The following is an 18,760-nucleotide window of genomic DNA, read 5'->3' as shown; positions in this document are numbered from 1 at the left end:
ATGCAGGAAGTCTCTGAAGGAAAGCAGCTCCCTGCTGACAGGCACTACAAGTATGAGGAGCTCCAGTCCAGACCGTTCGTCACCCCTGAGTCTGGGATCCCTGAAAACCTCCTGCACTTGTTGTATCTTTTGATAAATTTATTGTCACGCCACAGTTTTAGCGGGCAGAGGTCAGTGGACATCCAGAGAATCCACATAGTTTGGCAAAACATTTGAGCCTTAATCCATCTTGCATTCAGCCACTCCTTTGGTTATGATTGTAAGCGCAAGATAAACCTGCAGCTGCTCGATGAGAAAACTCTAATTTTCATAGCAGGCAACGTGCTGGTCTTGCTGGATATTTTCACCAAGGAGCACCGATACCTCCGCTCATGCAGTGGAGGGGGGATTGGGTGTATTATGGTAAGACGGTTTGCATTATTTTCATGATGAAGTGTCATTGAGAGGATTTTTATGTGACAGTATATACACCAACAAGAATCATGAAGAGACCGAGTTTCCATTTCTTGTCCTTATATCTTTGCGTATATTCTTATTTTACTGTGTATTTTTTGTAAAGGTACACCCAGATAAGAAATACTTTGCTGCAGCAGAGAAGGGAAAGCAGCCCAACATAGTGATTTATGAATATCCGTCTTTACAACCACAGCGTATTCTCAGAGGTAAACTGTAACAAGATGCACTGCGTTTCTCCTTTTCGCATTCTGCACTCCATGTAGTTTGATGGTTCCGTTGTGATCTGCATGTGTTTAGGTGGTACGGAGCGAGCGTACAGCTGTGTGGACTTTAACCCTGATGGGAGCTTGTTAGCCAGCGTTGGCGGTGCTCCTGACTACATGCTAACGATTTGGGACTGGAGGCTGGAGGAGGTCAAGCTGAGAAGCAACGTTGTTTCTCAGGATGCCTACCGAGTTCGTTTCTCCTCCTACAACCCGAAACTGCTCACATCATCCGGATGCGGACACATCAAGTAAAGCACACGCTGAACCCTCTCCAGTCTGCTGGAATTGAATTCTTTATTTTCAGGAAATCACTGTTGTTGAAACTTGCAGGTGTCTAAATAATAACTTCAGACACCAGACGTTTCTTTTCCACTGTAATAAATAGATCCTTTTCTCTGTCAGTTTCTGGAATATAGCTTCGACATACACAGGCCTCAAACTGCAAGGAAATGTGGGGAAATTTGGATCTGTTGAAGTAACTGATATCGAGGGCTTCGTGGAGCTTCCTGATGGAAAGGTTGGTCTTAAAATGTATGCAGACATACTGCGTCGCTGTGGCGTCGCTGCCTGTTCAGCTGCAGACAGGGCGGCTTTGCAGACAACTCCAGACCCTCGTCTCATTTCTCCTTTCAGGTGGTGTCCGGCACAGCCTGGGGCAACTTGTTGCTTTGGGATCGGAGTGCCGTTCGGGTGGAGATTGGACGTGAAGGGGGTCGAAGCTGCCACATCGGGACCGTCCAGCCATTTGCCTTGGAAGATGAGCAGTTGTTCACATTTGGTTCCGATGGAGCTGTTCGAGTAAGTTAACTGACACTTCTGTACTGTTGCACTGCTGTCAGATCTTTTAGAAAAATGATTTTCCGTTGAAAAAGAATTCTCTACACTTGGTCAGCATATTATTGTTAAGACGTTTGATGAATCAGTATCTAGCTCAAAGTCAACACTCCAACAGCACAGATTGTATCACAAGTGTATGAGCACTTATTATGAAACAGGTTTCATGTAGCACATCCTGAACAGACAACCACACACACTCATATTCACACTTATGGCTTGACAGTGCTGAACACAGCAGCATTTTACAGCCCCTCATGTTGAACATCAACATGTAAAACGGCGAAATTACAGCAGAACTCGTTTCCATCACCTGCCCTGTAGCAGTTAAATGCCACTTCCATAAAACAGTACAATACAACAATCACTGAAGAGGACATTTTTGTTTAGATTCTGGTGGAGGTAATTGACAGATTCATGATTGGACCACTCGATTCTGGAGCTCTTCTGTGACCCCTGTCATCCAGGGCTGGGACTTTCAGAGGATCAGTGGTGCCGACAGTGACAGCGGCAGCAATAAGCTTGAAATAGAGCCGCTCAGTGAGATAATGGTGGGACACGATGTTTGCCTGTCCTCTATTGTGAAGAGCCCCGAACTTGATTCCTTCATCTGGTTTGCTCAGGTCAGGAAAAAGAAGGTCAAAGGTAACATAATTATTTCTGAAGCAGAGCCAACTTCAGCTCAACCTGAGTGTATCTGCTGCACAATTTGTAGGATTCCGGTGGAGCCATTTGGAAAATCGATCTTTCATTCACCCACAAGGTGAGAGTTACTGCACGGCATTATGTAAAATACGGTACACATTGTTTATTGTTATTGTGTTGAGTGGATGTTCATTAGTTGAAATGAGCCTGTTTTTGCCCTCTGTTGTTTCTATATCTTGTCTCACAGACTCTTAATCCCGAGTGTCTGTTTTCCTTCCATGGCGGGATGATCCAAAGCCTGGATGTGTCAAAGAAGTCACATCTAATGGCCACAACGTCTTTATCCCGTGAGTTACACATACCTCTCCTCCTGCACTCACACTGTTTTAACCTGTTTTTCTCTCCTGTTCAGGTTCAGTCAAAGTTTTTGACTTTCTCCACAAAAGAGAACTGACCACCGCTAATTTCAATCAGGGTGGAACGGTTCTCCTCTGGGCTCCACTGTCGGTAATTTAACTAATACAACAAAGTAACTACATAGAAAGTGATTATAGAAAACTAACCTGCGGTTTTGGTTATTTGCCTTCAGGTGAGTTCGAGTCAGTGCCTGCTTGTGGTAGGCTTTGAGGATGGCGTTGTCCGTTTAATGGAGCTGTACAATCCCGAGAAGCTGAATGTGGCCAGCAAGCACAGCGCCAAAGAAGAGGCCAAGCTGCAGCTCAAACAGGCCTTCAAACCTCACAATGCTGCCGTGACTGCTGTGGCATATGACGCCAATGGAGAGGTCTTAGCCACAGGGGTGAGAACTCTTTTTAGAGAAAAGGGAGTTTTTACTTTGAAATCAGTGTGGGAACATGTCAAACCTCCCCCAGTTTTTTTATATGATCGTTGGTATTTTTGGAGATTGATAACACCTGTAAAGTTTATCAGTTGTGATGGTGATAAGTTCTGGCATAGATGTGAAAAGGCCCAGTGCCATCTCACCGTCCTGACTTCACACTCATTCCTTTCTCACCAGGGTGCAGACAACACCGTCTTCTTCTTCACTGTGGGTGAAAAATACGATCCCATTGGTTTTGTGCATGTACCTGGAGCAGTGCAGGCACTGGAGTGGTCACCTAATTCCCACGTAGGGCTGAGTTCTGGCTGCTTCTGTCATCCTCTCACAGTCTAATATTTCTTTGTTTCCCAAACTAAGCTTCTTTGTTGTTTTGTTTGTTTCCTAAGCCTGAAAAAAGGCTACTCATTCTTTGTCAGAACGGCCACGTGGTCGAGGTGCATCGCCCTGATCCTGAGAGTCAGCAACGAGCTGAAACCTTCCTGCTGTCTGGACTGAGCCGAAGATCATTCAGGTTCAGAAGCATCAAATTTCAGATCAAGGTCAGAGCTTAGTCTTTATTCTAAACTGCTTTGATTGCATACGTAGAATTTATGGCTGTGATGATCATCTTTTATTGCATCTAGTTGTCCCATCTATTTTTGTGTTTGTTATTTAATTTCAAATTTTATCTTAAAATTACAACTGCGATTCTGTATTTGCATGTTTCAGAGACACCAGGAAATTTCCAGACGTCAGTTGATTAAGGAGCAACAAAAGAAAGAGAGAGCAGAGGAAGAAGAAGTGCTGGAAGAGGAAGAGGAAATAGAGTTACCGCCTACGCCTGATGCTCCAAGCCCGCTTTACTGTGGTTTTTACTCACAGCCCGGCCAGTTCTGGCTCTCTATGGTAAACATGCAGAAGCACATCAGTGGATGGCGCCCTTTACCGCAGGAATTGCAAAAGTGTGCATTTAGTTTTTGCTTTATCTTCTCACAGAAAATTTTATGCTGAGAAAATGTTTTGCTACCAAATGAAATTCTGTTAATTGAATGTTGGGGTTATATAATCTCACCTCATTCTTTCAGTCAGTAAGCAAATTCAGAGAATTTTAGCAAAAACTATTGTGCTCCCTCTTAGTAAACAAATCCATAAAGAGGAAATTAGGATCTTATGTAATTTTCCTCATTTCTCTCTTCACCTTTCAGGGAGGATTTGACTCGGGTTTCCTTTATCACTGCAAATTCTCAGAGAGCCGAGATGAAGATCCAGATCAGCAGCAAGATGAGCCCTTTGATTTCCTGGCTGTTGATAACGCCGACAACGACCCCATTCATGCTCTGACATTCAGGTCGTCAAAGAGCAGACCAACGAGTTTCATACGAAATTATTCCTGGACTGTTGATTTGCTGTACAGACTCTGTGGCTTTTTTGCACTTTTGAGTTTGTTTCACTTTTATTGCATATTAATTGTCGGTTCTCATCTTGGATCATTCACATTCAGTTTTACAACAGTATCTCAATGACTTGTGCTGCATTTATGTCTTTTCACAGCGCCAACAGGCAGTTTTTGCTCTGCGGCATGCACTCGGGCTCCATCCGAGTTTACCCTCTGCAGCCTGGCCAGCCCGGCATCACCTCCATGCAGGCCTACTGGACTCTGAGTGTCCATGACAACGACTACGGACACCTGCGGCACATCAAATGCAGCCACGATGATCAGTTCGTGCTGACGGCGGGAGACGATGGCAACATATTTACATTCAGCCTGCTGCCACCAGAGGAGCTGGAGAAGGGCCTGCAGAGACAGAAGACCCAGATCCCCTCACCCCGGGTGAGCCCACATTTTAACATCCCATTCCTTCATTCATCAACAGTATCAATGAATGGTAGAAGAAAACATATATATGATTTAAAAATCCCTCTTTTCTTATTACAATGTTGTTGTTAAAGGAGGGTCTTGAGATTGAGAGAAAGTCTTGTGACATCGAAGACTCAGCAGCCTACAGGTGTCTGCAATGTTTCATTTCTTTTTTTTTGTGATTTCCATGTTCTTTATTGTTATAAATTCAACTCATTAACCTTTATACAACTTATCAGTAACTAATAACTTTTTCATTTGTAACTTTAAAAATTGTCCTGATTCCCTCCAGCATAGAGACGGCCAGGCAGAGGTTTCAAAGCGACAGTGTGCGTCAGGAGGCTGAATTAAAACAGCAGAAGAAACTGAAGAAGCTCGCCGACATCCAAAAGAAGTATGATCAAGTTCTGAAAGCCAACCGGGGTCTGCCGGAGCACGTTCGCCTGAAACCTGAGGTACAGAATCCCCCGCTTTCTGTAATTTCCAACTGAAACCATCATGAAGAAACATTTTGGCTTTGTTTGATGTACTATAGTAGGCGTGGCCATCGGCATGTGATCAAGACGATGACATGTCTTCTGAAGCTACAGAAATCCTCTTGTTTGTGTGTGTATGCGTTTAAGGAGCTGCAGCTGGACCCTCGTTTTTATGAACTTACAGAAAGGCTCAAAGCTGAACGTTTGAGTGAAGTCAGAAGGGAGATGGCCTGGGAACAGGAGCGCTGTAGCACAGCCTTCAACAAACTGCAGGAGTGGTACGTCCACGCACATCGACGCTGATGATTTCATTGAACAGAGAAACACCTGATCGGAATGTGTTTGAACTTTTTGTTTAGGTTTAGGAGCTCTGCGGAGGCGAATGTGGTCACTGTTGTGGGCATCCACTCTGACCACAGAGTCTCCACCTACCGTTTGCCAGTTTTCAGTGAGATTCCAACTCAGCAGAGCAGATCAAGTTCAACAGAAAGACACAGAGACTCTTCACCAGAGACCACAGACGCCACAGTGGAGTCTGCAGATGACAGCAGCCAGACAGAAGGTAGGGAAGTGTTTTATTCGATGAACATTTCTGGTCTAAAACTCATGTGTGGTCCAGAGGTGGAGGAGGAGGTGCTGCAGCCGCCCGGGACTCGACCAAGGATGACGCTGGGGTCTCGGCAGGAGGAGAGGCTTCGAAAGGCTGCGGAGAGAGCAGCACTAGCCAGGAAGAGAATAGAAAACCGAGAACAAGAATGGAACCAACTGTTAGTGCCACACTCTACAAGATCCCCTCCATCCCCTGACATCAAGTTACCCCAGCATGGCAGTCTCTAATGTCACTGTGAGGCTGTTGCAAACTCTTTTTTTTATATATATATTATCAGCTATGCAGAAAAACCAGATGGGAACTATGAGGACCCGCAGGATGTCCAGGACATCCAGGAAGCGAGGGAAAACATCGGAGACATGACACTGAAGTCAGACGTTACCATGAAGATAAACCTGAAGATGATGTCTGACAGGAAGAGAGAGGAGCTGAGGGCCTTGGAGGAGAATGTACAAACTTACAGAGTGACACAGATGCTCACAGACATACAGTACATGTCTCTGACAGGATTTAGTTTTACTGATTTTTGACGTGATAGTTACTGTATATGTGGCAGTGACATCTAATGTAGGACTAAATACTGATAACAAATGTTAATCGTTGACACAGAAGGTTTGTTTAGCTGCTTCTTCTCTCTGTCCAGGTCTATAAAAAGCAAATTGACATGAATGGTAAAATAATAGCGCTGCGGGACTCCAAGGATCGCCTGGTGTGTTGGTTTCACGGTCAGGCTCAGCGCTTGCAGGAGGTTCAGCAGCATCTTCCAGTTCACCTCCGCCAGCCCGCACCCACCCCGCCCCGCATGCTGCCAGAGGAGGCGCCAGAGACGTGGCTGCAGAGCAAATTAGCTGCCTTGAGACGATACCAAGTTGTGAGAGAACAGAGGTATTTGTCGACTGAAGAGACTCACACACACACACACACACACACACGCTCCTTTCTATCAAAGATAGCTACTGTACAGCTACCCTTCTGTTTGCTACAGGTGTGACGCTTTGAAACCGGACGAGTGGGACGTCTGTCAGATTCCAAAACTAATTGAGCAAATGGAAAAAGAGAAAGATGGTCAAGAGGAAACAGAAGAAGAACAAGAGAAAGGAAAAAGAGACTCGCCTCACGTGTGTGCCTCACCTGAATCCTTCGAAAAGAAAGAGCTGGATGAGAGTCAGGCTGAGGAGGAGATCAGACTGCTGTACGAGCAGGACTGCCTGATAAACAAGGTTGTCTCTAGGTCTATAAACTTAAGCAAAACGTGTGTAGTTTGATTTGAAATGTGTCAACTTTATTATGTTTACTTATGATAAACAGTCAAATTTGTTGCTGTCGGTGATTTTTATTCTGTGACTGTTTAGATGAAGACTTCAGTGACTGAATTCGACATGGAGCTTAAGCTGCTGCGTCAGCAGAAACTGCATCTGGACTGCAAGATAAAGCTGGCTGACCTTCACAAACTCCTGCTGGTCCAGGAGAGGCGGCTCCTGGAGCAGTTTGAGAGCAGAGACGGGTGCCTGCAGGAGAAATTAACTGGATGCAGCGTGGAGGAGAACAGCATCGCAGTAAGCAGGAGTCTCGGAATGAAACAGATACTATTAAAGATGATTACATCTCATTTGTACTGCAAAGCCATTTATGCATCACAACAAATAAATTGACAGGATATTTACAGCTACAGCAGTTATACACTGAGGTGAAACAAAGGTCAGATATGCTGAAGCACAGTATGATGCCTGACATTTCCTGTTCTCCATTCCAACAGTCCAAGCTGGAGAAGTTAAAGCAGCAGATGAAAGTGAAACACAGAGAAACAGAAAGACTGCAGGAGAGAGCGAAGGCTCTGTTTACCAAATTCAAGACCTCGCTGGGGGATGAACATGAGTATGAGGAGTTTTTAACCAAAGTATTCATGAAAAAAATCAAACGTGACAAGAAGGAACTGAAAGGAAAGGAAGGTCAGGGTCTCAGCTGAGGTGCAGGAACATCAGTGTCTTTAGGCTTCCTCTGCAGTTTGATGGAAATGTGTCTTTGCAGATGAAGAGGACAGTGATGAAGACTCCCAGGAAGAGGATGACTGGGATGAGGAGGATGACATCTGCAGCCTGGAGGACCTGGAGGCTGCTGTTGATGACGGTGTCTGCCCTCCAGGTTGTGCTGGAAATCTTGTGTTTCTCATATTTAATAGAAACGTTTCTCTAGGATGAATAAGTAGGAAGGCTTAACAAACGCTAATCGTCTAAGTCATTGTTTCAGCCCTTCACAGTCCTTTGCTCCGTTTAAAGGTGATCGGTTCTGTTGTGAGTGTGAATCGTGGTGTTTTTTCACAGGCTGTGATCCAGCGCTGTTTGAATACACACTGAAGCTGCGTGAGCATCGCTTGAACCTGGAGGATCTGCTGACAGAGGAGAAGAGAAGTGTCAAAGCTCTGGAGATGGAGAGAGAGACCTTCAGCAAAAAGGTTGCATTTTCTTCTTCTCTCTCTAACCTCTTATCTGTTTCCTTCTCCTCTTCCTTCCTACATCTATCTGTGTTTTTCCTTTTTTCATTTTGTTTTTACAGGAAAAACTGCTGACGGGCTGCCGGAAGGCCGCTGAAAGTGACTTGAATCTCGTTCACAGGGAGTTACAACAAAAACTCAACAGTCTGGATGTGGTTGTTCCTCTCAGACTGCACCAGGTAGCAGCCAACACTTCACTGGAACTGAGTGGAAAAAAAACAAAAGCTGAACACACTCACACACAATATTTTAAGCTTTTCAAGGTGTACGCGAACGTGTGTTAAGAAGTATTTTGATCCTTTTAGTCATGTTGAAAATACCATCAGAATATATGATGTGGTTTTAAAGTGTCTAATCTTTCCTAAAGATCAGTGATTGTTTTGTTTTGTTTCTTTGCTCCTCAGATCCAGTATGTCATGAACGAGTCGGTGCCTTCAGACCTGAGCGAGGCCTTGTTGGTGCACGAGACGCTGCTGAACAAGTTACAGGAGCGCATCAAGGAGCTGCAGGAGGAGAAAATTCACATGAGAAAGTTGTACTTTGGAGCTAAACAGGAGGGCACCAGGCTGGAGCGCCGCCTCGAGGACATGAATGCAGAGATCCAGGGTGAGATGAAACGGCTGCCGTGCGCGGTGTGTGTCACGTTGTTTGGTTCAGTACCGACAGTCGGGGTCCCTGTTTTTTTTCATAGTGCTGAAAACGGAGTGCAAGGAGCTGATGATGGCAAAGTTTGGAAAGCTGCTGGATGTGGACGCTCTGGAGACGCAGGCAGGGAGCAGAAGACTGGAGGAACTCAAACTGAAACAACTGAAGGAAGAAGCTGCACATGACAGGGAGGTGAAGCACTGGCATGTGAGTTTTAAATGTGCTTGCTCTGTTTTACATTTTAGACTAGATTCACTTTTTTTTTTTGTTTTGTTTTTCTTGATATGTGTGCGTTAAAAATGCAGGCAAAGCTTGAGGAGGCTTCTGTTGGCTCGTCTGAGACAATCAAGAGAAACTCGGAGCTTTCCCGCAGCATGTTGAGTGTCATGGAAGAGAGAAATCTTCTCGAGCGTCAAGTCTTGTCCAGGCACAAGAAACTGGTAATCTCTCTGTTTTAACTGTCTTTAGTTTTAGTCCGTGAAACAGTTACTGGGCATTGTGAACTACAATTTCAATCACAGCCAATGTAAATTAACGTTTTTCTTATTATCAACCTTATTTATACTTTACAGTTATTATAGTCACTAGATCTGAAACTACTATATGTCTTCCCCTATTTTGGAAGCCTTTTCATTCCAGTGCCGTTCATTCAGAGATCTCCACGAAATCGGTTCCTATTTTAATGAGTCATCTCAGTTCCAGTTCTACACCCACGTGAGGGCAGCCTTGTATGCGACTTCCAGCTTGTAAATTGTGTGTTTTGTGTGTCCAGTTCAAGCAGCAGCGCAGCAACTACAGTCGACATGAGACCCAGAAGGACATAGAGAGGCTGGAGGAGGTAGTGAAAACCCAGGCAGAGCAGGAGAAAACCCTCCGCAGAGAGATTGAGTTCCTGTCCTCTCCAGGAAGCCACTCCATCCACGGCCAGGTGGGACTCTGAACACACTCCGTCAGGCTGAATCACCGCTGGAAGACAAAGGCGTGTTTCTCAGAGTTTCTACTCTCTCTTCTCTCCTTGGTGTTTGCAGACTAAACCAACCCCGTCGCTGCCAGACAGAAAACCAAACCGTCCGTCCAAACACGCCTCCAGCTAAAGAGCTGAAGATGTTCAAGCATTCATATTACTCAGTGAAAATTTCAATATTTGTTTTGTCAATGTTTGGAAGACTAAATATAGACTTAATATAGTTAGTAATTTTACTTAAAAGGCTTATGAATGGAAAATGACTGCTTAATTTTTAATGTCACGTAAAACACAACTTCACCATTATTAAGTTATTCTGTTAGCCTTTAATACTGATGTGATTGTTTTCTTTTTAATAAGATAGCCTCATTTGTTGCAGATGTTTTTATCTTTCACTGCTTTGTGTGATATACCTTCAGCTGAGATGGCATCCTCTGTTTAACATCTCAGTTCTCATTAGATAATTAACTCCAGTGAGAGAGATGTTGTTATTGTGAATGCTATTTGATGGAGGAACAGAACAGATCAGGAACTTCCAGTTCCACGGTCAGAAATCCTGCAGGAAGGCGTAGAGGAGGGAGAACAGATCCTCCAGGAGAGAGAGGTGGTGCCAGCGGCATGCAAGGCTGAGGAAAGGAGATAAGCTGTGTGCATTGAAAAAGAAGGTCTTCCAGCAGTTTAACCTAGAGCAGATTAACTGTAGGAGCTGGTCCAGGGTGGCCTGACTGTTAGCTTCACCTTCATCTAATAGGGAGGTTTTCAGCCCAGTCTGAACAGTGGACAATATGCGTCAATACAACCTGCTGCCGTGTTCCCATGCTGCAGGGCATTCCTGACATTACTAGCATTTTTAAACGGTCATAATTTGAATCAATCAAGACATTTAAATAGACCCGCCCACCTGCAGTTCTGGGTACGTGGCGCTGAAGCCAGTCCCACCACTATACTAAATGTCAAACAGAAACAGGCCCAGGTGTCATTTCTGCAGGTCAGTGTGTCGGCGGTGAGTTCAAACACTCAAAATGCGAAAGAGCGGTTTTACTTCATGCCAGTTTTAGTAGCTCGCACAAAGTATTTGAGTCTAGGAGTCACTTAACCAAATTCCTTGGTGGAAGATGAAAGTTTCTGCTGTCACTAGTCCAACTACTACTACTACTACTACTGACGTTTCTCTTCCTGTCCATGTTTCTGGGTAGAACATGAGTCCAAGAGGAACTGCAAAGGAATGACGGTAGACAATATGTGCCAATATTAATGTATTCAAGAGAGCTGAAAGCACCAGCCTGCATTTCATGAAAATAAACATGATTAAATAAAATCATTACACAGCTGATTCTAATAGATTTGTTCTAGTTTCGATGTTTGTTTCTATAGCCTGGCATAATCTTGAAATACATATTTGTGTTTTGAATTTGCCCCCTGGTGCCGAGCTTCAGTGTCATTTACATTCACTTGTCAAAGAGGAGAAAAAAAACAAAAAGCCCATGTCTAATGAAAGTCCTTCAAAACCAATTTAGAAATGTTTTCCCTTTAAACTTCATGATGCTGTGATTGCATTGAATGAGTTTTATGTTCTTTCACCATCAGGGATCTAGGATTTACAGTGAAAGACACATGCCAGTACTGACAACATGACACACAACGAACAAACTGCAGACTCTTCAATAAGGAAAATGTAAATACGCATCACATTAACAGTGGATAGACAAGGAGCGTCAGACTGTGGACCAGTTTTCTCTGAAGCAGGTATGAATGACGTGTGTTAGCACCTGGATGCAGGCAGACCTTGCCCTCTTAAACCAGACTTTCCAGCTTGCTCTCGTCCCTCTGTGTCCCGGTTTTGCACATCCAGCACTGCAACAATATGCAAAACTGCTGAACTGTTAATTAGAACTCACAATCCAGAATTTATCGAAGTGTTCTTTGATTTATTTTAATGGCAGGATAAATGTGCTCAAAGTAATAATGTCCATCCGTCCATCTCTGTGAAAATACATTCTGATATCTGGATGTTGTTCTTAAGTGAAGCACTAGTTATCAGCAAAAAGCAATAGTTTCTGCAGCGTTTTGAAACTGGAGTCAGACCGTGTTAATTTTTTGAGTGTTCATGGTTTTAAACGGGCTCTCTGTCACTGAAACAATAAACACACTCAACACACTGCTTCAGGTTTTGCTCTATTAATATTCCAGGGTTTGTGATTCATGGAGAAAGCAGTTTGATCAGGTTTGACTTGGCTCTGAGTGAGAATGGGTGGAGCAGGGCTTGTCCTTCAAACAGTTCTTAACTATGTGTTTAACACATTCCTGTGTGGCTGGAATGTGAGAAAAAAGAAAGACAGATGTAACAAATCTTCCTGCAGATCCAGTTTGCCAACTCGCCATGTTAAGAGGGAAGTCAGGTATTGAACAAGTGCAACTTGTTCACCTCATGGCTCTGCTGCACCTTCTGCCAGACATGTGTGTGTTTGCGCTGCCCTCGTGCCACGGCTGACGGTCGCCTTTCCCAAAAGCGAGGGGAGGGGGACAGGACCCGGAGTGGGCCGCTGGATGGATGGCGGAGGTTCAGGAGGACTGGGTGGGACGGTCTGCTGAGACGAGGCCGGCGCTACAGAGGTAGGAAGACCTTCTGAGTGGCAGCTCTTCACTTATCTGCTGCTGCAGGAAGGAAAAACCTTTAACCTGACTCCTACGGTTACGACAAACACAGATTAAAGGCTGAATTAATTATCAATATGATGCAGTATTGACCTTTTGGACTCACTATTAACCTTTTATCTCCGGTCATGTGTTGCTGTCAAGTCATCTCATCACTTTCATTATTATTATTAGCCATCGCCGTAACACGTAGTGTAAGGGCAAAGGGTATTGTTCTTGCTCAGTTTCTTCTGTATTATTATTTTTCTTTGTCCCACGAGAACGCATTTTTGACCCCCTGAACATAGCTGAATGTGGTGTTTTTTTGGTATCTACGCGACCGACCCAGCGAAAAATTCAATAAAATTTATACCTCCACAGCGACAGATCAACACTGGCTCAACAGCGCCACCTACAATCACACCCCTATGGCCCACTGAGTGGGCATATTTTGACGTAGGAACACGAAATTCACACCAGTGACAGAGCATGAGGGGACGAACAGAAACCTCGGCTCAAACCTGTGGGACCAACAGGAAGGCGGCCATCTTGGATACAAAATTCGCTGCCATGTCGCTTTTCATTTTTCAAATGAACTGAACTCTTACTTCCTTTCTTCCAAATGAGCCCAAACTCAGCATGCTGCATCTAGACACATTGACTTTCAATCAGCCAGCTTTTTTTGATATGTCGTTCGGCCTCCTCACAGCACGCCGTCGAAAAACTTCTTCATTTCCTGTTATTTTGACAGCCCCTCAGGAGCTCAGGCATTGTCCTAGAACACTCAGATTACAGTCAGTTATGTGCCATAACGGTCCTCATGTAATGCATTATAAAGTTTAATACAACTCAACTCTATAGCGCCCCCTACCATAGACCTGAAACATTAACATTCTTCCACAGTAACCAAACTGTGCAGTAAAATTCTATGCCTGAAGCCAAGCAAAAAATTATATTACCATTTTGATGCATTTATAACCGTTGGCCAGCAGGGGCGCAAAGACCCCCCGAAAAATACATAAAAATTTCTTACAAGCACATACTTTGTCGGACTGTCTTGAAATTTTGATCATTTATACACAACATGATGCTGATTATATTGATGTATGAATGACTGTGATAGATGCTACAGTGCCACCTATGGGAGTGTGCAAAGGTTACAATGCAATTTAAAAAATTACTTTTACCAAATGTTTTCATATTTAACAGAAAATTCCTTTTAGCCTTTTGGCAGAGGACACTTATCAGAAAAGTCAATCAGCTCTTTCCTGTAGCTTCCATGGTTTTGACTCTAGAGGCTTCTCTAAAACCCATTCATTGTCTATGTGGAAATGCCGTTTGGCTTCCAATTATTCCAAAGAACTGAACTCCTCGGTGTTTGGACCAAATGAGCCCAAACTCAGCATGCTGCATCTAGACACACTGACCTTCAATAATCAGCCAGCTTTTTTTGATCTGTCGCTCAGTCTCCCCATAACAAGGCCTCAAAAATGCCCTCAAAAATGCAGATTTAATATATCTGCTTCTTTATTTTTCAAACAATAAACCTCCTGTCTTTCTTTTAAAATGTGTGGCCACAGTGCAGCTGGAGGTTCGGCTGAAGGTCAGCTGCCAGGCGCCACTTGGTCCCAGACTGTGGGGACGCTGCAGCCCTGGTCCAGTTTGGCTCCGGTGGGTGTAGTGTGGTCAGTGTGCCAGCTGGAGGCGCTGCTGCACCCCTCTCTGTCCCTGCTGGACGTGTGCTGCAGGCTGCTGCTGGTGGCTTTGCTGTGGATCATTCTGGGATGCTGCATCTTCACCCTGAAGGGTCGCCGGCGGCCAGGACACGGCCAGGTGAACACAGCTGCATCGCATCTGCCTGCCTTCTCCTCCCTGATGCCTTTTTTAATTGTCTCATATTTATTCAATGGTTTAGCTTCAGTCCAAGGAGGAGTCTCGGAGGTGGACACCGCGGGGGGTTTTGGCTGAAAACAGGAATAAAGAGCATTCATGGTGAGCCTTGATTTTCTCAGTTAAACTGCTTCAATCATTCCACCTTTCTCCCCAATTTTTCCATTTTTTAAAAATTCCTTTTAAATATTAATTTTACTGTCTCTTGACACTGAAGAGAAAATGTCGGATAAATAAACCAAAATGCGTTCTAAAGTTTTGACTCCTCACAGTAGCCTCCTCTATCAGATAACAGATGAACACTTTGTTTCTAGGATGGAAACCAACCATCCTTCAGATTTTCCCTCCAGCTCTGTGTTTTGCTTTGCCTTCACTCTTCCGTCCGGTTCTTCTTAAACCAGCTCGATGGGGTTTAACTCTGGAGATGCTCCATGTTTTCAGACTTGTCTCTGACATTTGGACCTCCTACCAGTCAGTACTGCATGGTGCTGTAAACTCTCTTCAAGTCACCCATCCTGGATCCAGGACCGTCACACTTCCTCCCCCATGTTTGACAGTCGTCACACACTGTGGACACATCCTTTCAATGAAGGAAGCGGAACTTCTAGGGCTTGATCAACCTCCATTGCCGCAGAACTGTTGTGAATAGTTAAACCATCTCTTGTTCCCTGAAAACGGTCTTTCAGTAGAATGCCAAGATGTTTTCATATCTTTCATGTGCATGGTGGCCTCCTGAATTTTTCAGGACGTCTCAGCCGGGGAGCTCGGCCGTCCACGCCTCTTTAGCGTTGGCCTTGGCGGACAGCCTGCTGCTGTGTGTGCTCCAGGAGCCGCTGCCGGATCCCCGCGTGCCCCACATCAAGGCTCTCATGTCCAGACTGAAGGTGAGACGCAGAACCAGATCCCCTCTCTGGCTTCAACACGCAGCCGCCTCCAGCCACGTTTGTCATCGCCGGTGTTTTCCATCGCCCTTTGCATGTAGATCAGCGTCAGGTCTTTGTTTGTAATATTACCGGGATCAGACTCGGCGCTCAGGAGTACAGAGATATTCTAGCCGCAGGCAAAACACACACACACACACACACACACACACACACCACCTCCACCACCAGCGAGCCGCTGCCATCTGCAGTCTGAATTATCTCCACTGGCAGCGGTGAAGACATTTCAGTGCTCCGCCGTCTCTCTTCCTCCGGTGCAGTCGGTGGGCGACACGCTGGAGAGGGCCGGCACTGCCGCCGGGATGACGCTGGAGGAGGTGGACCGGGGCTCCATGCTGACCGACAGGCTGAAGCTCATCTGCACCTACCTCCAGCAGAGGTGAGGCTCCACATCTGGCGTCCGGCCCGCCGGCCTCTTTTGAACTCTTGGATTAACGTCTCACACACACACACACACACACACACACACTCATCCCTCACAGGACGGTCTCCCTGCACGCCTTGGTCCAGGTGCAGGGGGATTTCGAGGCCAGTGTGAAGGACATGCTGCAGGGTCTGGACTGCCTCTGGGCTCAGCTGGAGGAGCTGCACACCGGCGTCACGCTCACCAAAGAAGGCAATCAAGGCCGCGTGGCTGTGGCTGTGGCCTCGGCCCAGACAGACGCAGAGGTGAGCAGATGTTCAGACCTCAATATGGCCGCGTGGTTTACTTCACCTTTTTCTTGACACATTTTCAAAACAACTCCTCAGGAACGTCCATCTGTCTATTTTCCACAAATATAAAACTGACAGTGACGTGGAGTGTGGACCAGGTTCTTATGAATCACATCATCATATGAAGAGTCAAAGGTTTTATATACATTTAGAGGGCATTTTTACAAGTAACCTTAATGTTGCAATTGTGTTCAGTAATGCAAACGATATAAAATACAACATTCACTGAGTGATATATTTCAACAGAAAATATTTTATGCCAAATATATGGTTTACTGGAGATTTGATGTGTTTAGATTGTCATTATTACAATACTCATTGCAGATAGTACATTGTATGATCAGACCATAGGAATCAATAGTGTATAGGATGAAACAAATGTTTTAGTATTTTTTTTTAAATCTCCATAAATCAGGTAATGAAAACTTTTCGTTTTAAAACATTTTGAAGTTATGAATTGTGGAATGTCAGTGACTTTTGTGTAGCTGTGGGACTGTTTTCTGAACAGCACTTCACCTTTTTATTACACTGATAAAAAAAACATACATATATAACAGCTTGACTACTCCATGTGTACCACTGCCGTGGCTGATAGCTGGTATTTTGTTTTTGGCACCAAGTCCTCACTGATCAGTGTCTTATGAAGGCAACACACACACACACACACCATGTTTGGCCAATACTGACATGAACACATCGAAATTGCTCTTTCAGTCCAAACACGTGCTCGACAGTTTAGCTGTTGACTTTTCACACATTGCAGCTTTCACTTTCAAATCTACATATCATGTTTATTTTCGTCAAAAACTCAGAAGTTTGTTAGAAAAACTTTTAAAACATCTTATAAGGTCCCTCTAACATGGAAATCTTCACTTCTCGTGTAAAAGTCCTCTGACGTTTGTCTGTGCCTGCCTTTGAGTGATGGTGATCTGTGTGTGTCAGACTTTATTTGCAGTCTTGGGGCGCTACAGGACCAAACTCCAGTCATGTCAGGCTCATCTGAAGGACAGCACACAGCTGTTACAGGTAAAGTCCGCTCGTGCACGGGGAAGTGAGCGCTGGCCGCTCGGCGTCCTTCACTGAGAGACGTCCCGCTCCGTGTCCTGCAGGAGTTGACCTGGAGTCACGCTCACATCAGCGGCGACCTGAGCAGCAGCAGCAGCAGCGAGTCCTTCTGGCCCGAGATCCTGCTGCAGTCCAACATAGAGCAGGTACCTGGAGCCGTGCTCAGCAGACACACACGTTAAAACACACTGTCGCTGAGTGTGTGTGTGTGTGTGTGTGTGTCTTTGCAGTTTGACCGAGTTCAGGAGTGTTTCAATGCTGTGGAGCAGCAGACCTCCACCTTCCAGGCCCACCTGGAGGGACTGGGGAAACCAAACCAGAAGTCCCACTTTGAGCCCCCGGCTCACACTAAGCTGAGCCGCTCCAGCTCCATCCCTCACCAGACGCCGTCGTCTCGCCACAACGGACTCGCCAGCGAGACACCGCTGCAGCGCCGCAACTCAACGTCCTCGACCAGGTCCGTTCCCTCAGCGGACGCAAGCTCGGACACTCCTCTCTCACTCTATAAGAGGTCGGCGCTGCAGATTTCTTCCAAGCTTGACTGCCTGCGTAGATCTGGAAGAAAGAAGTGATTTGGGTTTTTCATCTTTTTCTGCCACCGACTGCAAGCCTGGCCATAAATACAGGGAAGTTACAGGGAAAGTTTTCAAATGTTGATCATTTGCTGGTTATCTCAAACTTTATTTATTGTTTGTTTTTTTTATCGCTGTAATATGACTGTTTTTATCTATTCTGTTGTTCAGGTTCTACTTTAAAAGCTTTAAAATAAATAAAATAGAGATTTGATTCTTCATTCTTTCTTTCACTATAGATTCAGGAGCAATCACAACTGATTTTAAATGGAAAGAGCATTTGAAACACAAGGAGGCGCACTTTCGCCAGTTTTCACAAGAGCACAGTTAAAAGTCATCATGCATGGAGCAGGTTTTGAGTGTAAACTTCAGTTGAGATGCTGAACCAGAATTAGGAGGAAGCATCCTTTTCCATGGATTCCAGTCAATCACAGCTCTTCTTGGGTATTTTAAACAGTCTTCGATGCAAAATGATATAATGATGCAGTTTGTTACATTAGTGCAGAGAATGTAGTTGAGTTTTTATTAAAGTTGTAGTAAAATGAAAACAACCTCATGCTTGGTTTTTAGTACTGAAGATGATAAAAACCTCTACAAACCTTGAGGTTTTAGATAATGACACAAAGTGTTTACTGAAAATGGAAATTATTATTTAGAAATTACGATTTAGATCCTGAGGTTGTGAACACTGAAGGTGAGGAACTTGACGTTGAGTTGTTTTCTCCCAGAATGCTTTGGGCCGCTGCTCTTTTGAGTCTCCGTGTCAGACTAAGTGACTGCAACAGGCTGAGCCCTTCAAAGCCGGGATCTGGGGCCGAAGGCAGGGTGGGGGAGAGACAGAAGGCAGAGGGGGCAGTGGAGGTCAATGCCGGAAGCGTT

General features: G+C 44.9%; 2 protein-coding genes across 2 annotated transcripts; both read left to right on the top strand.

Moving 5' to 3' along the window:
* Positions 1 to 10,195, top strand: LOC115400051 (cilia- and flagella-associated protein 44-like). Its single transcript, XM_030107703.1, has 35 exons — positions 1 to 122; positions 240 to 402; positions 560 to 662; positions 754 to 970; positions 1,125 to 1,239; positions 1,356 to 1,520; positions 2,024 to 2,179; positions 2,272 to 2,319; positions 2,449 to 2,548; positions 2,614 to 2,708; positions 2,791 to 3,000; positions 3,220 to 3,330; positions 3,429 to 3,581; positions 3,751 to 3,927; positions 4,227 to 4,369; positions 4,573 to 4,852; positions 4,972 to 5,027; positions 5,172 to 5,334; positions 5,503 to 5,633; positions 5,715 to 5,917; positions 5,975 to 6,122; positions 6,243 to 6,414; positions 6,609 to 6,850; positions 6,951 to 6,981; positions 7,114 to 7,185; positions 7,318 to 7,521; positions 7,722 to 7,914; positions 7,994 to 8,107; positions 8,287 to 8,417; positions 8,519 to 8,635; positions 8,861 to 9,062; positions 9,148 to 9,308; positions 9,407 to 9,541; positions 9,874 to 10,029; positions 10,130 to 10,195. Exons 1-35 carry the CDS (start codon positions 1 to 3, stop codon positions 10,193 to 10,195), a joined length of 5,055 nt encoding a protein of 1,684 aa, XP_029963563.1.
* Positions 10,196 to 12,460: 2,265 nt separating this feature from the next.
* Positions 12,461 to 18,069, top strand: LOC115400868 (uncharacterized). Its single transcript, XM_030108924.1, has 9 exons — positions 12,461 to 12,678; positions 14,280 to 14,532; positions 14,615 to 14,691; positions 15,335 to 15,473; positions 15,791 to 15,909; positions 16,013 to 16,199; positions 17,187 to 17,270; positions 17,354 to 17,455; positions 17,540 to 18,069. The coding sequence occupies exons 1-9, from the start codon at positions 12,617 to 12,619 to the stop codon at positions 17,879 to 17,881; spliced, it is 1,365 nt and encodes a 454-aa protein (XP_029964784.1). The 5' UTR covers positions 12,461 to 12,616; the 3' UTR covers positions 17,882 to 18,069.
* Positions 18,070 to 18,760: the final 691 nt, after the last annotated feature.

Source organism: Salarias fasciatus, chromosome 14 (genome assembly GCF_902148845.1).
Source record: "Salarias fasciatus chromosome 14, fSalaFa1.1, whole genome shotgun sequence".
Classification (NCBI taxonomy): Eukaryota; Metazoa; Chordata; class Actinopteri; order Blenniiformes; family Blenniidae; genus Salarias; species Salarias fasciatus.
This window is presented reverse-complemented; position numbering and strand designations above follow the sequence as displayed.

What these genes read in the sequence shown, in the direction of transcription:
- LOC115400051 (XM_030107703.1), top strand. Translation starts at nt 1, where the DNA reads ATGCAGGAAGTCTCTGAAGGAAAGCAGCTCCCTGCTGACAGGCACTAC. An exon ending in GTTCCGATGGAGCTGTTCGA is followed by an intron (nt 1,521 to 2,023) that starts GTAAGTTAACTG and finishes CCTGTCATCCAG; the next exon opens with GGCTGGGACTTTCAGAGGAT. An exon ending in GGGAGGTGAAGCACTGGCAT is followed by an intron (nt 9,309 to 9,406) that starts GTGAGTTTTAAA and finishes TTAAAAATGCAG; the next exon opens with GCAAAGCTTGAGGAGGCTTC.
- LOC115400868 (XM_030108924.1), top strand. Translation starts at nt 12,617, where the DNA reads ATGGCGGAGGTTCAGGAGGACTGGGTGGGACGGTCTGCTGAGACGAGG. An exon ending in CTCTCATGTCCAGACTGAAG is followed by an intron (nt 15,474 to 15,790) that starts GTGAGACGCAGA and finishes CCTCCGGTGCAG; the next exon opens with TCGGTGGGCGACACGCTGGA. An exon ending in ACAGCACACAGCTGTTACAG is followed by an intron (nt 17,271 to 17,353) that starts GTAAAGTCCGCT and finishes CGTGTCCTGCAG; the next exon opens with GAGTTGACCTGGAGTCACGC.